We start from the raw sequence: 22,862 nt of genomic DNA on the forward strand, positions 1-22,862 counted from the left end.
ACTTTTCAGCATTGATCGTTTCTTTCCAGATGTGTGAGCTGCCCATAGACGCTAATGCAACCCTGTACCATCAGAGATGCAGGCTTTAGTGCTGGGTCAGGATAAGATGGATGGTCCCTCTCCTCTTCAGTTCACAGGCAACAGCATCTATGTTTCCTAAAGGAAATTTAAATTTGGAGTCATATGACCACAGAACAGTTTTCCATCTTGCCCTCAGTCCCATTTGAATAAGCTTTGGCCCAGAGAAGACAGTAGCCTTTCTGTATCCTGTTCATATATGGCTCCTTCTTTCAACTGTGTTGACAGACGGTGATTTCTGTGTTTCTGAACCCATGCAGGGATTTCCAGTACAGAATTATGTCTGTTTTTAATGCAGTGGCCCCTGAGAGCTCTTTCAGCCATGACCCTTGCTCACAGAGATTCCTCCAGATTCTCTGAATGTTTTAATGATATTATTATTATTATTATATTGATATTGGACTGTAGATGGTGTAATATTCAAATTCTTCACTTTTCTTCACTTCACTGGAACATTTTTCCAGAGTTTTGTTGCCCTATCCCTACATTTTTGAGATGCCATCAAATCCAAATGAGCTACTTTTTTCCAGAAATGGTATATTGTTTCCGTTTCAACATCTGGTATGTATTCCATGCAGTGTTAATTTCGTCAACTAAAACTATGACTAAAACTATTCGTCGACAGCCTTTTTTCCATGACAAAAACTAGATTAAAACTAACAAAAATAGATCTGTGATGACTAAAACTGACAAAAACTAAGTTTAGTTTTCATCAAGATGACTAAAACTAGACTAAAATGTAATTAAGTTTTCGTCAGACATTCAAAATCTGTGATATTTCTCCACTGAGGGTAAATCTGTCAAAATGCAATGCATCTGTAGCTATTCTGCCTCTCAGCTGTAGAAAGCAGGGACCCAGGTTTAGAGAATACATTAACACGATTTGGTACCAGATTTAGGCAAGAAAATAAATGCTTGGCCTAAAAGTAAAGACTAAAAGTTTTTGTCGACTGAAACTAGACTAAAAATAAAAAGGACTGAAATGACTAAAATGGGACTAAAGCTAAAATGCATTTCATTAGAAGACTAAAACTAAAACTAAAATTAAAAATATCTGCCAAAATTAACACTGATTCCATGCACTATTGTAAATAACATATGGGTTTATGAGATTTGACAATCATTGACTTCTCTTTTTATTTACATTACAATGCCCCAACTTTTTCGGAATTAGGGTTGTAAGTAAATCCTGTATTAAGCTGTTTCTTTTCAGTACGTTTCCCAGAAAACATTTGAGATAAATTTACAAAATATTAGAATTCAGACAACATGGAAGATATCCACAGTCTTAGTCAGTAAGAGAGCAGTGATTATGGAGAAATATTTCCATATGTTTTTCTTGTACAATGCTTTGTTTTAAAGACAGAAAAAGAAGATAAGGACCTTTATCGTGGTGAGCTGACCAGAGGACTTTTCCTATGGTGGCCAGCCAACGCCTGGCCATGGGCAACGGTTCAATTAAAGTCCCAAAGGCCGAGGAGAACAGCTGCCTGTCCTCCATCCACACCAATGCTATAGGCCTGGAGACACAGCTCAGGTCAGAGACCAGTCTCAGATCATCTCTGATTGAAACAGGGATAATTAAATAAATGAAAGAAACACTTGATCATAACCACTTCTCTTTCTCAGGATGCAGATTGCTCACCTCGAGGCAGAGCTGGCACATCGGGATCAAGAGTTCAGAGCCCAACAGATCCAGTTACAGAACCTCCAGAGGGAGCTGGAGGCCAAGATCTCTCAAATCCACAAGCTCCAGGATGCCATTGGCTACAACAGCCTTTGCTGCTCATCGCCGGCCCTGTGTCGCCACAGCTGTCGCCGCTTCAGTGTCATCAACCAGGGCTCGAACCGCTTCCACAAGGTGGCCGTGGAGGTCCACCGCCGGCTCAAAGCCAAGGAGGGCGTCTCAGCTGAACCCACCTCTGAAAACTTCTGTGGAGGTTTCAGGGCCACCAACATCTCCATCGCCAAGGCTATCCGGAAAGACTCTGAGTAAGTGCAAGAACCACCGGTTTTACTATTTTGCAGTGTTACTCCACAGTGACCCACAAATTTACTGTGGCAGTATGTCTATAGGTTTCAACTGGATTATCATTAAATTGATATGAAGATATTTGGGGGCTTTTTGAAGGTTTGGACTTTGTTGTTGGGGCCAGGGGTCCTCCACAGGGACTTTATGGATAATCAGCATCTGTTTTTTTATACTTTTCATTCAGTCTTGGCCACTTATTTGCTTTCAAAATACATCTTAATTGCCCAAGTAGTTGTGTAAATTTGCTTAAAGGTAAAACTGCCTGTACCACACCTCAGTCTTTGCTGTTTGGTTGCACTGGTGTAGTTTAAAAGGCTGAAGGTAAATCAAATAAATTAATGAAATTAAGATTTTAACAACATCTGTTAAGACCAAATATATTTAATAAACAAATACGGACAATAACATATATGACAGCAGTTTTACAGTCATTGATATGGTTTGATAAATTGTGCCTGGTTGTGGATATCATCAGGAGGGATCTGCACAGCCTGTGTGATACGGCCTACATCTAAAAAGCTCTATTAGCATGGCAGCATAATAGAAACGGAGGGAAACAAAGAATCTAAATGAAGGGGGGCGGGTCATAATGGGCTTCAATTACACAACCTCTGCTGTGTCTCTTGCCCACGACTCTCAGACCCATTCAGCCGGCTCCTTCACTGAATGCTCGAGAAAATTATCCGTGTGATGTGCTAATCAGGGATCCACACAATCAGGCTTGGAGAAATCCGTGAATAAATTAAAACTGTGGAGATTAAAACATCAGTCTAACCTAGGAAGGAAGGGAAACGGACTCATTCACCAACTGAAATATGTTGCTCAGGCTGTCTTACACCATGTCTCAGGAAGTTGTCGTCTTTGTGATTTGTTTATAGCTAAGAACAAAATCCAACATCACTCCAGAGCAACTCCTTTTATTGACGATCCACCTGGGATTTTATATTATTGTGTTATGTCATGAAAGGTGCAAAATGTAGAACCTTTGCCCTAAATGGTCCACATGGATTAAAAAATGACTTCTCCTATCTCATACACTTTAAAGTTGGCAACTTAAATTTCCTCAGAGATCTCCAACAGTAGTCAAAGACTGAGAAATTCTGAAATTTTAAAGATGTCGAGGAGCACATTTTCCCCTCCCTAGCAGACCAAGATCTTTTTCTACTGCTGTGGAAACTGGACATCAAAGACTGTGACATAGTGAATTGTGTGACCATGGACATTTTTTGTTTGCTATGAACAGGAAGTAGTTTTTATCAGGGGATTAAAATGATGATACAGCCAATAAACTTGCCACTGAAATTCCCACTGGCAAGTGATGACTATTGACATGGAGTTTGTTGGTGAGCAGCGATTAGTGGCTCAGTGGTGCTGATATTGTACTGCTGAATTGTTCTGAAATTGTCCAGAATAATTGATTTGATGTTTTCCAGGTTTATTGATTTGCTGTTTTCCAGGTTAACTGACTTATTGTCCCTATTCTTTCATCTCTGTTCCAGCACGAAAAAGCTCATCAATAGTGCGATCATGAACAACGACTTCCTGAAGAAGCTGGAGGCGCAGCACATGAGGGAGATGGTGGACTGTATGTATGAGAAGGTTTACGGCGAGGGTCAGCTGGTCATCCAGGAGGGAGAACCAGGAAACTACCTCTACGTCCTGGCAGGTCGGTGCAGCACAGAGAGGTTGGAGAAATCATTTCTTCATGAAAAAAAGAAGTGCATAAGGGAAGGGCTGCAAAACATGTTGATAGAAAAATTCAGGGAAAAATGAAATTTGATAAGTTCACTAAAATATTCGTGTTTTTAAAAATGTATGTTTATGACATACAAACGGGTCATATATAAAACAGCCCGGTTGCTGTGTTCTCTTCATTGTAGATGGTTTGTTGGAGGTCATCCAGAATGGGAAGCTTCTGGGTGAGATGCGTCCTGGAACAGCATTCGGAGAGCTCGCTATCCTGTACAACTGTAAGAGAACAGCCACAGTTAAATGTGAGTAACGAAGCGTCTCCTCTTAATGAAGGTGCATTCAGTCACGGCTGACATGTCTCACCTGTGGGATTACATACATGACACTCATCCTGGAGCTCAGGTGTCATGTATGTTTGTTTAACAGCCGTATCATTCAGACACCTGCTGACAGGAAGACAGGTTTATTAACAGAGGATTTTATCAAACATGTTACAGGTACTCAGCCTTGTCTGACATGACTGAAGGTTTCTGGTTGTCTGAAACGTGTTCATAGGTAGCAAGATCACAGTGTGCTTAGTGGTTAGGTTATGGTTAGCCATTTACGTGAACACCGCTCTCTTCTGTTTCAGACTGTGTGTGCTGGGGCACCAAACACCGTTAGTAATGTGGAAGTAGACGAGTGGAAGAGAGGGAGGAGGGGAGCAGTCATGGCATAGTGCAGAACAAATGTGCTCAATGTGAAAACACCCTAATTTTCAAAAGTGCTGCAACTCAAAACAGAAACAGATATCCTGAAATGTAATCAGAGTTCAATCAAAAAGAAAAAACTTTTGGTTTTATCATTAAGCATGAAAAAGAAGAAAAAAAAACAAAGTCTGATCAGTAATCATTCAAAACATATCATTTTATTAACAAGTTAAACTGAAAATAAAGATGTATTTATTTATTTATTTATTTTATTTTATTTTACAAGGAAGTGAAATTTATGGAAGGGGGGAAAGGGGCAGTGCAAAAATATTTTTGAGATCCGTCTTTTTTTAATAGGAAATCTAATTTTAATCTCAGATTTCTATATTTGATTCAGACTTTAAATTTCACAATTCTGTCTTTAATCTCAGAATTTTTATTTTGATCCCTGAATTCTGACTTTAAATTTCAGAATTCTTACTTTAATTCTGAAATTCTGACTTTAATCTCAGAATTTTGACTTTGATCTCAGAATTCTGACTTTGAATTAATTTTGAAATTCTGACTTCAATCTCAGAATTCTCACCTTGAACTCGGAATTTTTACTTTGATCTAAGAACTCCGATTTTCATCTCAAATTTCTGACCCTGATCACAAAAATCTGACCATAATTCTAAATCCTGACCTTGATCTAAAAAGTCTGTCTTTACTTTTAAAACTTGGAATTAGACTTGTTTTCCTTATAATGACTACTATATTGCACAGTATTCCAGACATGATAAAAATATCAGTAGATTTTAACCTAAAAGTTGATTATTAGTTTCAGTGGATATGAGCATTTCTGCAGATATTTACAGCCCATTTTTTATTTTGTAATTATCATATATCAGCCTCAAATGTTAGCAGAACATACAATTGTAACATCAGGTTTCGCTTGTTACTAGGGTGCCAATGATTGATGAATGATGATGATGATGACCAATGATTGCTTGTTACATTCTAGTGCACTGCTCTCAACTGGATAAACTGGTTCACAGAGCTGTTTCCAATGTTTCCAATGTTTGCCTGGAAAAAAGGGGGCCAAAAAGTCTGTAATGTACTGAAACCCTTACTGGACATACATACATGTGTACAATTCAGTCATTTACATATGACTTTACTTTACTTACAATCAGGGTTTTTTGTTTGTTTGTTTGTTTGTTTGTTTGTTTTTTGATAACAAAGCTAGTTTACTCTGGATAATATACAGTAGATAGATAAAGCTATTTAAGTTATTAATCCATGGTGTAGTGTAATTATTTTTATGTAGGGGTAAGAGAATACCTTTTTCTAACATGGTAAAATGAATCTTGATTTAACTTTGTAATATTTACATCATTTTATCAGAGCATAAAGTTTACATCAGATTTTATCACCAAGTTCACTGACAAATAAAGTTACAATACAGAGAACCTCACCTGGATCAGTTATTACATTTTATTCTCTGTCATAATGATTTTAGTTTTCTAAGAGTAGATGGACCTTCACCTCTCCTCTTTAGGCATAAAGCAATGTGTCTAATGAGATGTTAATGGTTCCTCTCCCATCCAGCTGTGTCCCAGTCCCACATCTGGGCTCTGGACCGACAGACGTTTCAGACCATCATGATGAGAACCACACAGGCCCGACACGAGGAGTACTTCAGCTTTCTACGCAGGTAAACACTCCACTTTTAACTTAAAAAAACAATAAAAATATTCACCGAGGTTGGTCTGGGATTTAGACAGAACTGTCAGTACGTCCCTAATCAGCATGCTCATGAAACAGTAGGACGTTGGACCAGTGTTTGTGCTGGATATCATTAATATACCAAGTTATTCCTTCATGTTAATGCTGCCTTTAAAAGCTCAGAAAGAGGCAACTTTTGAATAAGTGGGTTAAACTGTCAACTATTTTTTTTTCAAACATTGCCAACTCCAACCTGCTATCTGGCAAAAACAGGGAAAAAGCCTCCAACGTCCCCAGCTTCACAAACATTCCATCCTCTGGCTTTGATGATGTCACCCCTTCAAGCCTTTAATAGGCATTAGAAAGATGGTGTCATCCTTCATTGTTTATAAAACATTCTATCCTTCCCCTTGAAGATGTTGTTCTTAAAGCTTATAAAACATCCCATCCTTGTATTTGAATATGTCTTACTTTAAAGCTTACAAAGCATTCCAATAGTGCTTTTAACTATGTCTTACTTTAAAGCTTAGACAACATTTCATCCTTGCCTTTGAGTATGTCATACTCTAAAGCTTATAAAACATTCCATCCTTACATTTGAATATGCCGTACTTTAAACTTGTAAAACATTCAATCCTTGCCTTAGAAGATGTTTTACTTAAAGCTAATGAAACATTCCATCCTTGCCTTTGAAGATGTCGGTACTTTAAAGCTTATAAAATATTACATTCTTGCCTTTGAATATTTTACTTTATAGCTTATAAAACATTATATCCTTGCCCTTACATACATCATACTTTAAAGCTTGTAAAATATTCCATCCTTGCCTTTGGATATGTTGTACTGAAAGCTTATGAATCATTCCATCCTTTCCTTTAGAGAAGATGCACTCAAAGCTTATAAAACATTCCATCCTTGCATTTAAAGATGATGGCATCATCAAAGCTTATAAAAAAAAACATCCTTGTCTTTTACATGCAGGCCAGTCCAGGCCCCCAGTTGCCACTCTAACCAGTACCACACAAGATTTATTGGCTTGATTTTATATCAGTGTCCTTTAAAAGCACATTTATGCCAAGATGAGGGAGAAAAGCTGTTAAAGAGGAAATGCTAGCCTTTTAGCTTGTGGCTAATTGGCTAAATATCAGAGCACATATTAACCAACACCTTTCCCTTCCATTGACTATTCTTTCTTGGTAGCTTTTCCAAAATTGTCAGTCTATGGTCTACTATTTTTCAAAACATGGAGAGAAAAAGCCCTGAATACCTCCAGCTTCATGAACATTCCATCCCCTGCCTTTAATGATGACATCCTTTAGAGCTTATTAAACATTCCATGCTTTCTGAACAAAACCAAGGGTTTTATAATCAATTATTCCCTTTTTCTAATGGCATTTCACAGTGATTTTTCAGTAGAATGTTCCGTTCCTAACAGTCTTTTCTCTCTGGTGAAGTGTGTCTCTGCTGAATGGACTGCCTGAAGAGAAACTAGCCAGGATCGTTGACTGTCTCGAAGTGGTGAGAAGTTCATATAATGTTTTTTGTTTGATTCCATTGAAGTTCACTATCTGTTTGAAAGTGCAAACCCAGATTCCAAAAAAGTTGGGACAGTGTGTTGATTGTGACTAAAAACAGAATGCAATGATTTGCAAATTTTTGTCAACCTAAACTGAACTGAACATGGCACAAAGACAAGATATTCAATGTTAAAACTAATAAATTTGTTTTTTCAAGCATTGTGAGTGTGATGCCTGTAACATGAACCAAGGTTATTATAGTTTACTAAAACTAACTAAATAACTAAAACTAAAATTCATAAATAATTGTAGTTAACTGAAACTAAATCAAAACTAAGCTATACTGAAAAAACAAAAACTGACTAAAATAAAATAAAAATAGAGATAAAATATCCTTAGTTTTACTTTTTGACACAACCATACTGTCTGGCACCTACACCACAGTCTGGGGAGAGTAAAACTGCCTGAATTGATGGGTTAATACTTCATACAGTGGCAGTTTTATGTCTGTCATCATCTTCAAACAAATAAAATGAAAAGTGAAGAGAAGCCTGTTTAAATATATTTTTAAAAACGTGACGTTCCCTCAGCCCCGGCATGTAACCAAAAAACTAAAACTAATAAAAACGAAACTGAAACAAAGCAACAAACTAAACTAACAAACCAGCAGTAAAAACTAATTATAACTAAAATGAAACTGAGAAAAGAAAGTGAAAATGAAATAAAAATAAAACTATTGAAAAATCCCAAACTATTATAACCTTGACATGAACCATAAAAGTTGGGAGCCAATCCCAGATTTTACAGGGGGAGAGGCGGGGATACACCCTGGACTGGTCACCAGGCAGTCAGAGGGCTGACATATGGAGATAAACATGCTGCCATACTCACACCTACGGGTAATTTAGAGTCACTAGCCTAATGAGCATGTCTTTGAGTTTTGGGAGGAACCAGAGAACACCTGCATGTGTGCAGGGAATTAAAACCAGGACCCTTGTTGTTGTGTCTCTGTCCGGTTTGTATCTTTTCTTTGAGCTGTATTTGATCTTATTGAGGTTGGTTTGTTAAAAACTGTATTCTGTTTGTGTTCGCATTTTACACAACACCACAACTTTTTTGGAATTAGGGTCTGGAGATTAAATACTGATCATAACTAAGTAGACTGGCTGATGTTTTATGTTTCCAGGACTGTTATGAGAAAGGAGAGTATATCATCAGAGAAGGTGAAGAAGGGAACACGTTCTTTATCATCGCTAATGGAGAGGTGAGATTTCAACGTTTGACCAAAAAAAGCTGAGTCAGACTCTGACAAGAGTTACAAACCAAAAATGCTGAGTCACAAACTCCTTATATTTGTGATTAAAGTTATAAGTGTGAGGAAGGTGACCTTACAGTTACCCATATCCATATCCATTAAAAAAAAGCAACAACAAACAGAGGAGATCCCATTGGAGAGATCCACTAAAGCAGACACTGTGATGGACTGGTGTCACATTAATAGACAGTTTAGCTTCTTAAACATCAGAGCTGAATCTTGTAGACTGTTGAGACATTAGTTGCTGCTGCTCCTGGTTTAATATTTCTTTATCTGTAGGTCATCGTGACTCAGAGCACAGAGGGGTTTGCTGAACCACAGGAAATCAAGACGCTGGGAGTCGGAGACTACTTTGGAGAGAAAGCTCTGATCAGGTAGGAACAGGAAGTTCAGTTATAACCTAGGATACAGAAGAAAACCTCTGAATCCAACAATGGAGAGATGATTTTTTTACTGTCTCCATTTTTCATGATATACATTTACATACTTCATAAGGTTGCCCAGGTAACCTTAGAAACAGCTGCATTGCACTCCCAATTAGACAAAGGAAGGGCTGCGGGCTCCTCACTCTGCTGAGGGAACATGTTTAGATTTGTGTTGTAAGATTGACTGGCCTGTATCTGTTTGTCTGCAGTGAGGACGTCCGATCAGCAAACATCATCTGCAATGAGAACGACACTCACTGTCTGGTGGTGGACCGAGAGTGAGTAGATAGATGTTATCTACATCTGGACCAAAGAAATAGAAGAGAAAACAATGAGGGCGATAATAATGTTAGGTTCACAGATATTTAGAAGGCTTATTTGGAAATCATTGTTTAATTTCTTCTTGTGGTTTTTGCAAGGGCCTATTTGAGGATGTTTGGAGACCCTGTTAACCCCTTAAGACTTAGGCTGCCTATAAAAAAAACTAAAAACCTCCTCTAAGCCCTAAATACAGTTCAAAAACAAACCTCCCAGAATTTGAGAAATTCTGAAAAACCGAAAATAATTTTTACTTTACTATATTTGTTACAGGTAATAACAGCTCTTAGAATCTTGAACACCGAAGCATTTTCTGTATATCAGTGGATTTTCCTCAAATTTGTTCAACATTTTTAAAATTGCCCACAAACAAAGGAATAATGTAACATCACAGAATCCATAACACTCAGTGAATATTGTTCCTGCGAGCTTCTTCACACCACTATGTAGAAGGCAGATAAGTTTTTATAACCCCAATTCCAAAAAAGTTGGGTCACTGTGTAAAATGTAAATAACATAAGTCAGTGGTTGTCAACTCTCAATAACCCATATTTTATTCACAGTAGAACATAAACAATATATCAGATGTTGAAACTGAGACATTTTACCATTTCATGAAAAATATTAGCTTTTTTAAATGTAATGGCAGCAACACATCTCAAAAATGTAGGGACAGGGCAACAGAAGGCTGGAAAAGTAAGAAGTTCTAAAAAACACAGCTGGAGGAGCATTTCACAACCAACTAGGTTAACTGTCAACAGGTCAGTAACATGACTGGGTATAAAAGGAGCATTGTAGAGAGGCAGAGTCTCTCTAAAGTGAAGATGGGCAGAGGTTTACTTTGAAGCTCCCACCATCTACAGACCATAATATCATCAAGAGATTAAGAGAATCTGGAAAAATCTCTGTGAGCAAGGGACAAGGCTGAAGAGCCTTCAGGGCCTCTGCATTATGAACAGGCATGATTCTGCATGGGAAATTACTGCATGGGGTCAGGAACACTTCCAGAAATCACTGTCTGTCAACACAGTTTGCCGTTCCATTCACAAATGACAGTTACAGCCAGATCATGGAAAGAAGAAGCCATATGTGAACAGGATCTAGAAACTCTGCTGTCTTGTTTGGGCCAAAGCTCATTCAAAATGGACTGTGGCTACATGGAAAACTGTTCTGTGGTCAGATTAATCCAAATTTAAAATCCTTTTTGAAAACCATAGATGCCATGTCCTGTGGACTAAATAGGAGGGACCATCCAGATTATTATCCTGGCTCAGTTCTAAAGCCTGTATCTCTGATGGTATGGGGTTGCAAGAGTCTATGGTGTGGGCAGCATACACATCTGGAGAGGAGCGATCAATGCTGAAAAGTAGAAAAAGATTTTACAGCAACATGGGCTCCAGATGTTGTCTCTTTCAGGGAAGGCCTTGACTATTTCAGCCAGACGATGCTAAATCACATCCTTCACAACAGCTTGGCTTCACTGTACAGGAAACCAGGTCCTGAACTGGCCTGCCTGCAATCCAGACTTTTTACCAGTAGAAAACATCTGGAGTATCAGAAAAGGAAAAGTACAGCAAAGAAGACCCGAGACTGTTGAGCAGCTAGAATCCTACATCAGACAAGAAAGGCACAACATTCCTCCCCCAAAACTCCATTAACTGGTCTCCTCACTTCCCAGACATTTAGAGACTGTTGTTAAAAGAAGAGAGAATGCTACACAATGGTAAACATGGCTGATGTGTTTTTTATGCTCTATTGTGAATAAAATATGGAGTTATCAGTTTTGACAATCACTGACTTCCATTTTTATAGTGTCCCAACTTTTTGGAATTTATGTTTTCAATCAAAACCAAAAAAAGATGTTAATAGTGCTTTTTATATGCTGTGTTCTATTGCAGAGGATGAGTTAGTTTGTCATGGCGTCTTCTTGTTAAATAAGCCAGTCTCTCATTTAAAGTATAGACTGATATCTTCAGGGTAAATACCAACGCCCCAGCGTTGGCTCTTAAAGGGCATGAGAGCTCACACTCTGATTTGATGTTACACCGAAATAAGTTATTCACTGCATTTGTAGTAGAATATCTAGTAGCGAGAGCGCCTTTGTTGAATTTCTAAAGATTAGGGCATGTCTAAAACATCGCTAAGTTTGCACTAAACTGATTTTTTGGTGTCGTTGCTTCCAATCATCAGCAATTTCAACCAAATGGTGGGAACCTATGAGGAGCTCCAGGCTTACCTCAAGGAATACGTGGAGGAGCTCTCCAGGAGTGATGAGAGGAGAAACGCTCTGTGAGTGCATGATGGTAGACAGCATTATACGGAAGAGTATTAGGACCAGAATTCTGACTTTAATCTCAGAATTCTGACTTTTTTCTCAGAATTCTGACTTTTTTCTCACAATTGAAAAAAAAAAATTTGTCTCAAATTTTTTGTAAAGGGGTCATACTGGTGAATTAATGCATGCCATTGATGTGAATTTTTTCTGCAGTGGCCTTAAAGAAAAAAAATAACCTTACCTTACTAAGCCCTACCTTACTTGTTTTACTTTGGATATAAAGCTAAACAGTGTTGGTCCAGAAGGAAATGCCCTCTCATTAGTTCCACAGAGGATTGGATTATTAGCCATAATGTTAGAAATAATGAGTTATCCTCAGAATGCTGCCTGAGAGTCATGGAGACGACAAAAGCTCATAAGATAGGAAACAGGTAGATTCTCTCTGCCTGTTGTTGCTGAGCTGTTCTCCTGGAGACATTTGCTTTGATCTCACTAAGAGAGTCTCAACATTCTGTCACACACACACACACACACACACACACACGGTAAAAGTCTGAGAGTCTGAAATAATCACCAATCTTTAACATTAATTATTAATAATCTGCCAAAGTTAGCAAACAAAAAAATCCAGTATAAATAGCTGGATAATTTGTCAAAGCCAAAGTGAAGACTATAGGAGGAACAGGGTTGGAGTGATTAGGCTTGGGGGTCGACTGAGATGATGGTTGTGTATTTGATGGAATGTTGGGGGATTCTCTTAATGAGAGCAAAGCAAATGCTGACTGAAGGCCTAAGTTTAAGTAACATGATGCAAAATAATCCTGGATAATGAAAGACTCACTCGGGTGAAAGTTTGTCTATCCGGAAGTATCACAGCATTGCTCTATGAGGGGGGACTCTGATTGGACCAATCACAGAGCACACAAAGGACAATTATCCCACTAACCATCTTCCTGTAATTTTCAGGCCGTACTCGCCTCAGATCGACTCTGCCGAGGCTCAGGAGCTGAAGAGGCTGAGGGAGCGGATCGGCCTTCTGCCTCCAAACCAGCCATTCCAGCAGCTCGAGGTCGTAGCGACGCTGGGCATGGGAGGATTTGGACGGGTGGAGCTGGTGAGCTGCACAAACACTACCAGATATCCTGGTAATCTGATTTCTATGAAAAAGATGAGGACCACCCAAAAAGCAAGAATTCTGAGATCGAAGTCAAAATTTTAAGATCAAAGTCAGAATTTTGAGATCAAGTTGGAATTCCAAGGTCAAAGTAAGAATTCTAAGGTCAAAGTAGAATTCTGAGGTCAAAGTCAGAATTCCAACATTAAAGCCAGAGATCTTACATCAAAGTCACATTTTTAGACCAACGTCAGAATTCTGAGATCGAAGTAGGAATTCCAATTCTTATTCTGAATTTTGTAACAAAATGTATCAATGTAATATATCATAAGGTAATGTTACAAAACTTAGAATAACATAATATAATGAAACATAACATAAAAAATGTGACTTTATGTGTCATTACTACACATGACAGAGCTTAATGACCAAGCATAATGCAACATAAGGAAATGACATAATGTATTATTATGTAATATAACATAACAATGTAATGTAAAGTAACAAAGTAAAATAATGTTACATAATGTATGAAGCGTATTGCAACATATCATAACAACTGTCCCATTGTATTATGGTAACATACTGTATTGTACTGTCAAGTGCCATCTATCTTACAGTGTATCTCATACTATCATATTACTATGGCAACACAAAGGATCACTTCACATCATTTTTGATGACTGTATTGTTTTGTTTTAAATGGTTTTCTATTACATATTTTAGTGCAATATATATCAGGCAGTATTGAGTTGTCATATTTGTGTCTTGCTGAATTCAGTTGGACAGCTGACATTTTTGTCCTGCCAGTCCTGGTCTATGATCCCAGATCAGTTAAAAATGAGAGTATTATCCATTTTTATTGTAATTGTTGTAGCTATTCACATCATTTCTTTTGTTTGATAATTTTACATTTATTCATTATTTGTTTGGGGAGACTTTAAGGATTAATTTTGATACAGCTAATGTTATCGTATAGAGTAATTAATTATTGATTGGGGCTTTTGTTTTGATATATTTGGTAGTTTTGCACAAGGTGACGTCTATATTATGGGCAGGTAGGATAGGATGGGCGTGCACCAGGTAAGGTGAATGGTTTGTTATCAGGAAGGGGAGAACGCCAATTATTTGTGAGAAGCTTTTGTGAATAAACGCCTCAAAAGTTATAGTTTTTGCATGGACATTGAAATTTTTGATCCTGCGTAAGATCTACTATCCCCGGGCCACAGTGGTCACTTTGATTTTTTGAGTTTTGAAATTGTTTGTTAATTGAAAAGAACAAATCGCCGCTATAGTAATATAAACTGTTTTCTGTTCCTAGGTGAAGCTGAAGGACGAGGAGACCACGTTTGCTCTGAAGTGCATCAAGAAGAAGCACATAGTGGACACCAGACAGCAGGAGCACATCTACTCAGAGAAAAACATCCTTCAGCAAACAAACTCAGCCTTTATCATCAGGTAAGGAAAACACAAGACTGCACATTCACAGGTGTTCATTTTACTGACAGATATTCATTATTTTCAGTCATGACATTAGACCACCTTAAACATTACACTACAGTAATATCTGTTTTTCCACACTCTTAGTTCTGACTATAGCCTGATCCAACAGTCGTAGGGTTCCAGGACCCATCTGCCCCTGAAATCGATGCTTTTATCTCCTGTATCCCTGAAGAAGAAGATAATAGGGGGGCTGCTGGTTGTGTTTGTTTCTCAGAGAAGTTGCTAAGGAGCCTGCTGTGAGAATGCTGCTGACCGCTGAGATTTATCCTCACTAAACAAAAGCCTTGTTCAAGCAGTCTGTTTACTGTCAGTCCAAGAGAAAAGTTCAGCTAAATGTGATGTTCACTCTACGAATTATTCCAGCCACACAGCTGTTCCTCTCTCCCTCACCCTCATACTGTCAGTGCAGCCTGTTCATATCCTTTATTGAGTGTTATTATGCAAATATGTGAAGATTAAAATGATCTGACATGTTGGTGTAAAGTTTAGAGGCTGAGATATGATGGAGGCCCATCATTCTCACATCATCTCAGTCGACTTTAAAGTCTTAAAGCTCCAACTCAGTTCCTTCTACAGACTTCATTTAAACTTTAAAAAAGTAGTCAAATTATTCAGCGATTTATGCTGGATTCACTTTTTTGCTGTCTTTAACAGATCTTAAATAATAACTTTTTAAGTTTGAAGATGATTTTTGGCTCTCAGACTGTGTTGTCAGAATCATTTTATGTGGATGTTAATGGTTAGATTATAAAACAATAACATATTGTACCACTGGTTATAGATTTTTTCTATTTTTTTCTGCATATTTTGTCAGGGGAAGAAAGTAATACAAAGCAGGACTTTTTGATACATACAGCTTTTTCAAATAGATAAATAGTTTCCTTCATTGTTCTTATGCTAATGCATAACAACAACTTTGAATATTGTATTTCAACCACTAATAGCCTTTTACAACCTTGTCTAGCCATACAGACCCTTAAGGTATTCCAGCTTCCTCCCAGGTGGACACAGACTGGGTGCAGAGGGGGCAATCAACCCCCCGGTACTAAAATGTTTGGAAAAACACTGTCAAAGTACTTTATTGGATGCCGTTTTGAAAGATAAACATGATAAAGTGCCCTCCTTGGTATGGTCTAAATGGGCAAAATGCTAAATTTAACAAAGCTCTGTCTTCAGGAGAGGGGCCTGACTGAAGACCATTCATCCCTGACAGCCACTCTCCCAGACCGTTGATCTGAGATGTCATATATCTCAGGAAGGAAGGGTCGTAGTTTGCTGGTATTATGTATTTCCAGTTTTAGATTTTTTAAACTCAACTTAGTTCATCTGCAAAGTCATTCATTAAATGACCAAATAACAAACATTACAGACTAGGAAACATGTTTAAATAAAACAGAACAAAGATTAGATGTCTAATCTGGGATTAACTTATGTATAGACCCGCTTTGGAAGTAGATATATGGTTGATGACTCACTTTAAGTTTGTTAGCTTTAGCTAACGCTAACACCGCTATGCTAGCTACATAATTAATATATGCTTATAATGTATACTATATAAGCCAATGTAGCTTAGTAAGCTTTAGCAACGTATAAGCAAATGAATCTAAAACTTTCTTACTACTTAGCTATGCTAACTACATAATTAAAGTTACTATAGAAGCTGATGTAGCTTAGTAAGCTTTAGCAACATATAAGAAAATGAATCTAAAGCTTACTTACTACTTAGCTATGCTAACTACATAATTAAAGTTACTATAGAAGCCAATGTAGCTTAGTAAGCTTTAGCAACATATAAGAAAATGAATCTAAAGCTTACTTACTACTTAGCTATGCTAACTACATAATTAAAGTTAGAAGCCAATGTAGCTTAGGAAGCTTTAGCAGTGTGAGTTTTAGCAAACAAATCTAAAGCTAACTTAGCTACACTAGCTACGTAATTAACGCTACTTTATAAGCTAATGTAGCTTAGTAAGCTTTAGCAAAATGAGTTTTAGCATACTGTCTAAAGCTAACTTAGCTTCGCTAGCTACATAATTAATTGTACCATATAAACCAATGTAGCTTAGTAAGCATAAGCTACTTGAGTTTTAGCAAACGTATCTAAAGCTAACATAGCTAAGTAGACATGTATCTTACATAGTTGCTTTGTGAGCTCAGCTTCAGCTACATCATGTTAGCTATGTAGCTACAATATCTACATAGCTTATGCAGCTTACAGAGTTAGGTTGCTAATGTAGTTAAATGCGTTAGAATGTCTTTATGGAGGACAAGCTTTTTCCTTCAGCAGTCTGTCTACTCTGCTTAAGTAAACGTTTTGTAATCAAGTTTTGCAGGTCTGGGTGTACTTTTACCTTTTGGTAGCCCTTAATTTAACCTTTAATGGATGTTTAATCAGATTTTATTTTGAAAGTTTAAGCGTTTCCATTCTGACAGAGATGCGTCTCAGATGTGAGTGTGGCCTTCGATGTAGGGTTTGCAGCCAGACCATCTTCATCTTTGATGCCCACCAAACAGGCAAAATTTATTATTGAATTGTTTAACCTTGTGTTAAAGTCACTCACCTTTTGTGCTGGTGTCCCAAAGCATACAGCAGAGGCCCTATTTAGTTTTTCACCCCTGCCCCTCAGATATTAGAGTCTGCCACTAGGTAAAATTTATATTGTAGCGAAGTATTCAAAGCACAAACACCACTACATATAAGGCATCAATGTACCTCCTGTTACCTGGCAATGTCATTAAGCACATCGTGTTTAAACAAAAGGCCCCTGTGTTTGTGTTTCAGGTTATTTCGAACCTTTCGGGACGATAAATACATCTACATGCTGCTGGAGGCATGTCTGGGAGGAGAGCTGTGGACTGTGCTGCGGGACATGTGAGTGTAGGTCCTTTTGATACTAAAACTACCAATAAACCATCAAGAATCTGGATTTTAAAGACAGAGAGAGAGGCAAAGGTGCTTCAGGCTAGGTCATCAATACTGTGCCCATGCACGTTTGACCCTCAACATCTACTTTGTTAGTCTTGTGTGAGTGCCTCGTATACATGTACACCTCATAAAGGTGCCAGGTGTTCATTACAGTATAGATTATATAAATTCACACCATCTATTTTGTCGTTAACTTGTTGATGTCTTTTTAACTTGACAGGAGTTATTTTGATGATGCCACAGCCAGGTTCTGTACTGGTTGTGTCTTGGAGGCGTTTGACTACCTTCACACCAGCGGCATCGTCTACAGAGACCTGAAACCTGAAAACCTGCTGCTGGATGCCGAGGGTTACGTCAAAATGGTGAAACACTTGTCTAAATATCTGTTTGAGAGACTCTTTTACCAGCTTACTCTGGTATATTTGATATGGAAAAAGTATTTGGTCGCCTTACCTTCCACTAACAGGGACTTCAGTGACATTGAATCATAACACGTACTTGGAGGTGGCCTCCCTTTTGCAGCTATAACAGCCTCCACTCTTCTTGGGAGGCTTTCCACAAGATTTAGGTGTGTTTCTGTAGGAATTGGTGCCCATTCATTCTGTAGAGCAATTATGAGGTCAGACACTGGTTTTGGACCAGAAGGCCTGGCTCACAATTTCTATGACAGTTCATCCCAAAGGCGCTCAGTGGGGTTGTGGTCAGATCAAGTTCTCCCATACGGTGTTGGAAAAGTTCAATTTCTACATGAACTACTTCAAAGTTCAGTTCACAAATTTTAAAATGAAGTAGTTCAGTTCATAGTTCTTAATTCAAAATTTTGAAATAAGTTCACAGTTCCAAAAATGAACTAGTTCATAATTCTTTTTTTTTTATATGTTGCTGCGAGTTATTACCCTTAGAATACTGGCATTTCCCCATTGGTGCCACCCATTCAGTCCACACTAGTAGCCAGCTCCAGCTTTCACCCCTACAGTGTAGTTTAAAAAACATGAGGAAAAACTTGCTGCTTGAATGGTCTTTTTTTGATGAGGAATTATTAAAACTTTATTAAGATTGACCCTCACTGCAGATAAGAGGCCTAGCTCCACAGTCCAATGTCAGTGTGCTTTACAGTACTCCATCCAATGCTTGGCATTTGACTTGGTAATGTGAGGCTTGCATACAGCTGCTCGGCCATGGACACCCATTCATGAAGCTCTTATTGCACAGTTTTAGTGTGTATATTAATGCCAGTGGAAGTTCAGAACTCTTCAGGTATGGCATAAGCAGAGCATTGGTGACTTTTACACACCATGCTCCTTAGCAAATGTTGACCCCCATTCTGTGATTTTTACATGGTCTCCCTCATCATGGCTGAGTTGCTGTTGCTCCTAAACTCTTCTAACCTTGCAAAGCAGATGGATACGCCTGTTTCCTTGTTTTTCACTGGCGAATCCATCTTGCAAAGCTCCCATCTGAACCCTTTGGGCCCGGATAGAAAGTGACAGGACCAACCAGTGACGTGGGGCAGTACTTTCAGGCACAGCAGAGTCATGACGTTAACAAGCAGCAGCAAGAGTTGGTGCAGTTATGAAGGAAGAGATTAGCGTGGATGCTGCTAAAGTGCCAGTTTTATCAGAACTTGACAACATTTCTTTGTTAGAAGAAGAACAAAGAACAGCAGTGAGTTGTTTTCTTTTCATAAACGACAAAAGTCGAGTACTTACATGTCTATAGTCGCCATGTTTCATGTTATTCCTCAGTAGCTGCACACGTGCAGCTTGATAGCAGCTATGTCACGTTTTGTTGCTCTGATTGGCCCGTAGAGATGTGACAGACAGAATGTTCATCCAGTCACCCTCCGAGTTTTTTTCAAAGCCTCTGCCTTTTCTCAAATATTTCCTATTGAACCTTTCCCAGATGGATGTGCAAAACAAATCCATCCAGAATGTCAGGTTAAAACTCTTCCACTTTCTGGAGAGCAGGTGACCTAGTGGTTAAAGGCGCTCCCCATGTACGCGGGCGGCCGGGGATCGAATCCGGCCTGAGGCTCTTTACCGCATGTCTCTCCCCCACTCTTGACTCTGTTTCCGACTCTATCCACTGTCCTCCTCTATCTAATAAAGGCACAAAAATGCCCAAAAATAAATCTTAAAAAAAAACTCTTCCACTTTCTAATAACATCATTTACAGTTGACCGTGGAATATCCAGCAGGGATGAAATCTCACCAACAGTCTCATTGCAATGGTGTCATCCATCACAGTACCACACTTGAAGTCACTGAGCTCTTCAGAAGGACCCATTTAGGATCACAAATGTTTGTAAATAGAGACTGATTGAAACATCTGAATTCCATAATTAAGAGGTCAGTTAACCTTTGTCTATATCTCTCTTATTCCTCTTTCTTTTCTCAGGCTGACTTTGGCTTCGCTAAGAAAATTGGCAGAGGGAAAAAGACGTGGACTTTCTGTGGCACCCCAGAGTACGTGGCCCCTGAGGTCATCATGAATAAAGGCCATGACTTTGGGGCCGACTGCTGGTCTTTAGGAATCCTCATATTTGAGCTGCTCACTGGCAAGTAGGTGGCCAAAAAAAGTATACATCAATTTGTTATATTGCCTTGAAATTGTATCTAACTTTTATTTTGAACTGTTAAACATAAACGTTTTTCTTGCAGCCCACCATTTGCTGGCTCAGACCCCATAAAGATCTACACCATGGTCCTCCATGGCATCGAGAAAGTCGACTTCCCCAAGAGAATCTGCAAACGTCCTGACGACCTTATCCGGAGGCTCTGCAAGTATGACGAGTCTTCACGTGATCAGATATGATCATCGTGTGATTGTTCATTTAGACAGATAGTGAGGGGATGGTTGAGTATTTATCAATGTGCAGCAGAGCTGGACCATTCTCAGTGATTACTGGTTAATCTAATCTTTTTGTTGTTAGAGCGGAGCTACAGATGCAGTGACACTGGTCGAATATTCATCAGATTTTCAGTTCTGCCTGTCTGGTTTAATCTGATTTTTATCCTGGTTTCTGTTTACAAAGAGGCTTTAAAATCCTTTGAAGGTGATTTTTTTCTGCCCTCAGGCTAAACCCAGTAGAGCGTCTGGGAAACAAAAAGAACGGCATCATTGACATCAAGAAACACAAGTAAGTTTACTTTCCATATTCAATCTGAATATTTCTGTAGATTATGTTACGTCTCTCTCTCGAGGGGCCCGGGGTATGGCTCATTTGATCAGTTGCACCAGGAAAAAGTACACTTGAAGTGGACACGTGCTAGGGTGAGATGTGGACATACTCGAGTACAGGTCCATTTCATCCTCTGAGATGAACAGTAGATGTGGAAGGAGGAAAAGAGTCATTGTTGGAGTCTCTGAGATGATAAAAGCATCCATATTAGCAGGATGGACTCTATTGTCCACATGGAGCCCAGGCCAACCTCAGTGGGTTCTATGGTCGTCTCTTCTTCTTTCTTCTTCTTGGTGGATTTTCAAATCAAATACACATATCACCACCTACAGTATCAGATTTTGTTCATGCATGAGTGTTCTCAGGAACAGAGTGATGTTATTTGTGTAAAAGCAGACCAGCAGGGGAGAGAGGAGGTCCTGGCATGCTCAGGTGTGGTACTAAACAATCATACCTAATCTGAAAACATCCTCAGTATAGAAAGCTTTTTTAGAGAAACTGCACGGCTCTCACATCTTCGTGTAGTTGTCATGTTTTCGGTTGCTTCACCCACTTCAGACAGACTTGTTTTGTTGTGTTTCTTAGGTGGTTCCAGGGCTTTAACTGGGAGGGTTTGAGGCGTCACAAGCTGCTGTCTCCACTGAAGAGAGAGGTGAGCATTAATGTACCTTCTAGCTACAATAGCAGAGGCAGAACGGCCTCCATTGATAAATCCATTCCTCCTGGTGTTTGTATTCTAGTGTGGTCCAGTTAAAGGGGACTTATTTAACCCTTTTAAGACAAGTTTATAGTGGTCTCAGAGGTCCCCAAAGCATGCACATGAAGTATGTTTTTGAAAAAAACCTGTCCGGTATTGGATTTTTGTGTGTCTAAAAACCCCTCTGTCTCAGCCCTGCTCAGAACGAGCTGTTTCTGTGTCTGTGGCTTTAAATGTTACTGAGCTCTCTGACTCCGCCCGTCCCTCTCAGGAAATGGATATGGCTCTCCTGATCCTGCCAGCTGAGAGGAGGATCAGGAGAGGAGAGTGGAACTTTCCTCCAAGTGGGGGAGGGCCAATCAAACCTGAGGGCGGGGCTAACTCCCCACATGACATCATGAGGGAAAAATCTGACAGTGGCTTGTTTCAGCACACATTTTCTGAATGGTGGAGAAAGAGGGGAGGGGGGTATTTTTCTGGTACTTGAGGGGACAGGCCAGGGTCACATGTTTTTGTTAGAAAGGCTTTAACCTGAAAAAATGATTTTTGCATAATATGTCCTCTTTAAATATGCTACACTGTTAAACAGAAGAAGTTGAAAATACTCAGTTTGCCGGCTACTTCCTCTTCTTCGCTGTTGGTTTAATTACGGTTAACAACCACATTTGCCAGTGTTACTGCCGCCAAGATTGGTAGATAAATTCTGTCACATTTGTTTTCCCTTTTTTTCTTCTTTTTTAATGGTTCAGACATATTCGTCATGTGACTACCTGCACTGAGCTGTGACAGTTCAGAACGTACATAAAAACCGTTACACCCTGAGCTATCAATCACGTTTTTTTTTTTTAGACAGTGTAAACAAGTCACACTGAATCTGATCTGATCTTTTTCATATCAGATTCAGGCCCCTTTCATGGTTCTAAATCAGATACTGAACATAGCCTAATGAACATTGTGAGTGCCGAGGTCGTGGATGATGCCATGCTGAATAAATTGAACAGTTTCATGCTGCTTTTCTTGGTGTCTTCAGCTGACAGGGCCGTTGGATCACAGTCACTTTGACATGTTTCCTCCTGAGGCTGAGGATCCTCCTGATGAGCTGTCCGGCTGGGATAGAGACTTTTGAGGAGTTCCTTCATAGAGGCCTGAAGAAGGACTCAGTTCACGATGAAGACAGAGACGAAGACTGGAGAAGAAATTCAGTTTGACACGGCTTTTCCTGAACATGCTTCTGGCATGTGGACAAGGAATAAACATGGACCTGCTGTAACAGGATCCTGTTGACATGAACTGAAGGACAAATGCCAGAATGAGGGGCTACACATGAAGAAACACTGGAGCTTTTTGGGGTTCAGGGGCAGTGCTGGTACTTTAGTCCATAGGTGGACTGGGA

The 22,862-nt window shown here is 39.0% G+C and overlaps 1 protein-coding gene across 1 annotated transcript; it reads left to right on the forward strand.

The window, feature by feature from the left end:
* Window positions 1-1,496: 1,496 nt before the first annotated feature.
* On the forward strand, window positions 1,497-22,595 carry LOC121511336 (cGMP-dependent protein kinase 2). The gene is made up of 19 exons (XM_041789979.1): window positions 1,497-1,615; window positions 1,708-2,070; window positions 3,610-3,776; window positions 3,991-4,104; window positions 6,082-6,187; window positions 7,653-7,716; window positions 8,902-8,979; window positions 9,310-9,404; window positions 9,665-9,733; window positions 11,964-12,062; window positions 13,015-13,162; window positions 14,484-14,620; window positions 17,448-17,537; window positions 17,812-17,953; window positions 19,989-20,152; window positions 20,252-20,374; window positions 20,668-20,730; window positions 21,358-21,424; window positions 22,500-22,595. Exons 1-19 carry the CDS (start codon window positions 1,497-1,499, stop codon window positions 22,593-22,595), a joined length of 2,304 nt encoding a protein of 767 aa, XP_041645913.1.
* The last annotated feature ends 267 nt before the right edge of the window (window positions 22,596-22,862 follow it).

The sequence above is a fragment of the Cheilinus undulatus genome, linkage group 6 (genome assembly GCF_018320785.1).
Source record: "Cheilinus undulatus linkage group 6, ASM1832078v1, whole genome shotgun sequence".
NCBI lineage: Eukaryota > Metazoa > Chordata > Actinopteri > Labriformes > Labridae > Cheilinus > Cheilinus undulatus.

Excerpts from the sequence above, each read along its gene's own strand:
- LOC121511336 (XM_041789979.1), top strand. The coding sequence starts at position 1,497 with ATGGTGGCCAGCCAACGCCTGGCCATGGGCAACGGTTCAATTAAAGTC. Across the intron at positions 17,538-17,811 it reads TGGACTGTGCTGCGGGACAT|GAGTTATTTTGATGATGCCA; the intron begins GTGAGTGTAGGT and ends TTAACTTGACAG. Across the intron at positions 20,153-20,251 it reads TTTGAGCTGCTCACTGGCAA|CCCACCATTTGCTGGCTCAG; the intron begins GTAGGTGGCCAA and ends TTTTTCTTGCAG.